General features: G+C 42.5%; 1 protein-coding gene across 1 annotated transcript in view; it reads right to left on the reverse strand.

Moving 5' to 3' along the window:
* The window catches only part of LOC147034764 (ecotropic viral integration site 5 protein homolog), a 124,269-nt gene that overhangs the window by 80,976 nt on the left and 37,293 nt on the right, over positions 1 to 6,000 (reverse strand). Inside the window, exons 7-9 of the mRNA XM_085855864.1 lie at positions 2,457 to 2,554; positions 1,576 to 2,244; positions 454 to 528 (exon numbers count right to left, since the gene is read on the reverse strand). Coding sequence (XP_085711990.1) covers positions 454 to 528; positions 1,576 to 2,244; positions 2,457 to 2,554 — 842 coding nt within the window. The remainder of the gene's footprint in view (positions 1 to 453; positions 529 to 1,575; positions 2,245 to 2,456; positions 2,555 to 6,000) is intronic.

The raw sequence follows: 6,000 nt of genomic DNA on the forward strand, positions 1-6,000 counted from the left end.
TTTCTTTCTAAATCATGTCCAATCATTTGAATTGGCCACATGTGGACTCCAATCAAGTTGTGAAGACATCTCAAGGATGATCAAAGGAAATTGGATGCACCTGAGCTCACTTTGGAGTGTCACAGCAAAGGGGTTGAATACTTATTGATGCAACACATTTCAGATTTTCATTTTTAATGAACTTGGAAAAATTCTAAAAACATGTTTTCACTTTGTCATTTTGGGGTATTTTGTGGAGATTGGTGACAATTTCTTTTTTATTTAATCCATTTTAAATTGAGGCTGTAACACAACAAAATGTGAAAAAGTCAAGAGGTATGAATACTTTCTGAAGGCGCTGGACACTGATAAGAAAAGAAACTCAGAGAGTGCAAGCAAAAAAATAAAATTAAAAAAAATCCACCATTCAAACTGGGAGAAGTTCAAAGATATCATCTTTATATCGAGACATACCTGCATGAGGAGAAGGCCGGCAATGAAAGCTGTACCCTGGCAATACCCAACCTCACGGTCCACCAGTGAGTATGCCTATAAAAAAAAAAATCAAATCTGAGTCAGGAGAGAGAGAGGGAGTAAGAGAGAGGAGAGAGAGAGAGGGAGAGAGAGGGAGAGAGAGAGAGGAAGAGAGAGAGAGAGGAAGAGAGAGAGAGGAAGAGAGGGAGGGAGAGAGGGAGAGAGGGAGAGAGGGAGGGAGAGAGGGAGAGAAGGAGATAGGGAGAGAGGGAGAGAGGGAGGGAGGGAGGGAGAGAGGGAGAGAGGGAGAGAGGGAGGGAGGGAGAGAGGGAGAGAGGGAGATTGATTTGATTTGCAAAACCGTTTATTGATTGCAACATGCAAAAAGGCATCTTCGTCCATTGAATCATTACAAGGTTATCACCAATTCCAAATTATCCACAAGACACAAAGCATTACCACAGCACCATTTCTTCTCAAAAAGCTTAACATTCCCCATACTTACATCATAATTAAATTCTAACTTCAGTCTTGCTTCAACGAACCCTTCAAAAATGGGCATGTCATTGGACCTATGACCATTATCAATCTTAATTTTCCGAGATTTATGCATACTATATTTTGCAACAGCCACCAAGAAATTAAGCAAGACCCCAGAATCCTTGCATGGGGGGCTAAAAGGTACCCCAAAAACAAACCTATGTAGAGTGAAAGGAAAGGACAGTTTATGAGAAAGGTTTGAAAGTAAAGAAAGAAGAGGTTTTACTCTCTTGCATTGTACATATGCATGAAAAAGGTCCTCCTTGTGTTCACAGAAAGGACAAGTGACTTGCACTGAGCGATTGAAAAGGTGTATCAGGGTGTTGGATGGGAGGGCCCAATGGGCTAGTCTCCATTGTATATCCGCAAATAGGCCATAAATCGGTAATGTGTACATCACTGGCCACAATGGAGCTGATGGACACCCAGGTCCGAGCTTTTCTGACCACCTTGCTATACGTGCTGATCCAAAAGGGGATAATACTGTTTGTCTTTGTCTACAGAGATCATGAAGCCCAGTTTTAGTTTACAAGTGAAAGGGGGGGAGGAGTGATCACTGCTTTTGTGAACAAGTGGGAGCACCTTAATTTCGGGAAACCCCAGTCTAAAATCCTCCTCAATACCAACACCTTCCCAACCAATATTCAGCAGTCGGAATTTCCTCATCACACTTCGGATAACTTGGTCTACGAGTCGAAGCGATCTTGACTCCAGGCTTGCTGCAATTTCCCCAACAGGTCTCCATTTCAGTCCTGCTGAATCTCTGAGATCGCACACTTTATTGACTCGTCCTTGTACGGAATTTTTGATCAAGGCATTACTCTGAGGAATACCTGGGAGAAATGGATTGTAGAAAAGAGGTTCCTGGAGGAACATTCTGCAGTTATAAGCATCAATTAAACGGTGGACACTAAAACCCTTCCAAGTCTCCAGCAAGCTTTGGTAAAAAGTTGGAAGTGAGCCAAGGTGAATCCATTCCAGGTCAATCAAGAAAAGTCGTCGGTCATACAGCAATCCTCCAGCCTGTTGTAGCAAAAAGAAAGCAAAGGGGCGCCATGGCAGTCGTTCAGTGAACAGCAGTTTTTGCACTGTTTGTAGACGAAAAGCAGTGACTCGGCCCGAGATGTCCGTCACGCCCTGGCCACCCTCTTTCCGAGAAGAGTACAATATGGCCAGTTGTAGCCAGTGGTAGCCACTCCAGAAGAAATTCACCAGTGCTCGCTGGATGGCAAGGACTTTCCCTTTGGGTGGCTGTAAGGCAATCATTTTGTGCCATAACTTAGCTGCTATTAGATTATATTGATAACCAGACTACGTCCCCTATAGGACAGGGACCTAAGTAGTCCTTTCCATGTTTTTAACCGACTTTCAATGTGCTCAACCATGCCCTCCCAATTTTTCGATTCTATCTCAGGATTGCCAAGATCGACTCCGAGATATTTGACCCCATCATTTTTCCATACCATACCCTGTGGGAGTAGAGGTGGTGGTATTGAGGAGAGATCCTTATGACCACACCATAGGGCTGTGCTTTTGTTCCAATTAACCTCACTAGAAGATGCTGCGGAGAATTTTCCCAAACATTGTCTGAAACATAAGACACTGTTTTGGTCTCTAATTGATACACACACATCATCAGCATAAGCAGTCAACACAAACCTTGGACCTTCTACGCCTCCATTATTCTGGGCATTTGTTGCCGAATGGAGACCAAGAGAGGTTCCAGCGCTATCACATACAATAAGCCAGAAAGAGGACACCCTTGACGAATGCCTCGCCGAAAGGGAAAGGGGGAACATAACTTATTGTTAACTTTTATCATGCAGTAAGTGCCAGAGTACAATAATTTCACATACGATATGAACGAATTCCCAAAACCCATCCCTTCAAGGACAGAAAAAAAGATATTGGTGATTAATGCAGTCAAACACTTTCGCTTGATCAATAAATACTCGCCCATAATCAAACAAACAGTTATTGCAAGAAAGACTATCTCTTACTAAAAAAATGTTGTCATGTATAGACCTTCCCAGCACACAATAGGTCTGGTCCGTGTGTACGAGAGAACCGATCACATCTTTCATGCGATTTGCAAGAACTTTCGAGAGAATCTTATAATCAGCACATAATAACGATACAGGTCGCCAGTTTTCAACGAACTGAAGGTCACCAGCTTTGGGTATAAAGCACACAATACAATTGCTCTCCGACATGACAGTGGCAATTCTCCAGCGCGAATATTTTCGTCGAGAACATCACGCAACTCAGGTCCAATAACCTCCAAAAGGTCTTGTAAAATTCTCCAGGTAAGCCATCAATCCCAGTAGCCTTCCCGTCTTATAAACTTCGCATAGCCGTTTCGAGTTCCTCGGCCGTGATGAAGGAGTTGAGCACTCGTTGTTGGTCCTCTTCAATTTTTGGAAGTCCAGCAATCACTTGCTGTGTCATTCCATGTTCTACATTCCTGGGGGAGTAAAGGTCTGAGTAAAAATCTTTTAAGACACCCCGGATTCCTTGTTGGGATGTCTTCAAGACTCCATTTGGAGTGAGTAAGCTATGAATTTGTTGAGACTTCTTGGTAGAGTTCTCTAATTTGAAAAATTCTTTATTTGGCATATCAAGTGTCAGATTGCTCATCCTCATTCGTACCAAGGTACCTTTTGCCCTTTGTTTAACCATTTCTGTTAGCAAAGTTCCCTTTGCCCATAACAGATGATCTCGTGTGTCCTTCCCAGCGTCGTAATTATTCCCCTCTAAAGACACAATTTCAGATTTCAACAACTCTATTGAGTAAGATTCCACCTTAGTTGTGTATAAACTATATTGCTGACAAAAGGATTTTATTTGGGACTTTGCGAGGTCCCACCACATTCGGAGGTTTGCGTGCTCAAACTTGGAAGTGCAAATTTTTTTTCCACACAGCCTTAAAATAGTCTAAATTTTTTGTCACTTAAAAGACGAGTATTCAAGGTCCAATATGCACTGCCAGTTGATGGCAATGGTAATTTAAAGGAAAGTACAACTAAACTATGGTCTGTAAAACCGGTTAGTAGAATTTGGGATGTAGTTATAGCATTTAGCATCGGCTTATTGACATATATTCTATCAAGTCTTGCTCTTGATATAAACCCGTCCTGACATCTGCACCATGTGTAGCTATGCAGATATGGGTGTTGTAGTCTCCATACGTCTGTAAAACAATAGTTCTTAATGATGTCCTTCAACCCTTTACTTGAGGCTACATGGGGCTCATGACCATTCCTATCAACTTCTGGGCGAATAGTACAGTTAACGTCTCCAGCAAAGCAAACAAACGCAGTCGGGTCCTGGTCTTTAATGAACTCTTCCAAAATAGGAAAGAAAAGTTTCCTTTCTATAGGATCACTTGGAGTGTAGACATTCACCACAATTATTTTTTGTGCATTACACTAGAACTCCACAGATATGAGATGCCCATTGTGTATTTCCTTGAAGGAAACCTACTGTGCGGAAAACTATTGATTTAAGCACAGGGCAACCCCAGCCTTGGGTGTGGGAAACCCGCTGAGGAACCACTGCCCTGTAAAAAGTTTCTCCCACTCAGTTTTTAGAGTGTTTGTAGCATGGGTCTCTTGTAAGAGAATAATATCAGCCTTTGTTCTCTCTAAAGCTTGGATTGTTTGAATTCTTCGCAATGGGGCTCGACCCACCTTCATGTTCAGGGTTGCAATCTTTAACTCCATCATTGTCGAAGTTTAGGTGAGAAAGGACCAGGCACTAAAAAGAAACTACTTCCTGCAATTCTTTGTTTGCTTTTGTCAAAGCTTTCCTGAGGCGTTGAAATTGTGGTTCAGAAAGTTCCACAGAGTCGTCATTCCTCTGTATCATACGTTTTGCAGTCGCAATGAAAACTTTAATATCAGGAAAATAATCCTTAATTTGCACCTTGCGTTGCCTGAAGGTTTCGTTTAGAAACCTAACAATTTCCTCCTTTACTACTACGTTTTGCTTGTTATCCCCCTGCAGTGACCCCGAAGTTTCACTTAAGGAGGAGGACCATTCATCGGAGACCACACCTGTGTTGTTTACTTGTAGTTGTGTTCCTTGACCCCCTTTTGTATCGGAAGTGGTGCTTTCTTCCTGTTGGCACTGCACGGAGGAATCTTCTTCTTCATCACTGTCAATTTTTTTTTTTTTTTTGTCATGTGTCTCAAGTTGACTGTTATCTTCGATAACCAAGCTTTCCGTTTCATGCATGCAAGCATTCTTGTCCATAGTTTCATCTCCTTCAACATTAGCAATGAGTGGAAGCTCATCTCCTAGTGCTTCACCATTCCGTTCAGTATGTGAAGGCTTGTCGAGACCACCATCTTCTTGGACTACTAACACTTTGCTGCCTTTACAATTACTTTCATTGCTTATGTTGGGCCGTTTCAAAACTCTCCTTGAAGCAGTTTCCATATCTTTATCGTCGTCACTGAAAAAAACTCCAAGGGTTCCAGCCCTTCTGCTGTTTCAACTTGGTTACTAACGACACCATCTCCAATCCCACCTGAACATTTTAACGTATGTCGTTTGTCTATCTGTGGCTGGTTTGCCAAATCTACCAACACAGCTGTGGTTAGAAGGGGAGGTTCTGCCATTGCAGTCACGTGACCCAATCCTCCTCCGGCATCCGTATTTACGTGGCCCAATTCCTTTTCAACAGGGGTAGTCACATGTTTTGGTTTACCTGCAGCCTCTACAGTCACGTTACTCAACCTGCCTGTGGTAGTTGCGGTCGCATGACCCAGTCCATCAGCAGCAGCTGCAGCATATGTTTCTTTCTTACCCTCCAGGACAATAATATTTGGTGTGACCATATGCCCCGCAGTTATAACAGATTAAAGTTTCTGTCATTGCAAAAATCCTGTAGTCATGCTCCGCCACTTTAAAGGTCATCGAGATATTCAACTGTGTTCGACCGTCTCTTAACACAACATAGCAGAAACGTCTAAAGGATTCCACATGCTTTAATCTGTCGTTCCT

The sequence above is a fragment of the Eptatretus burgeri genome, chromosome 1, assembly GCF_056783735.1.
Source record: "Eptatretus burgeri isolate ZD-2024b chromosome 1, Ebu_testis_v1, whole genome shotgun sequence".
NCBI lineage: Eukaryota > Metazoa > Chordata > Myxini > Myxiniformes > Myxinidae > Eptatretus > Eptatretus burgeri.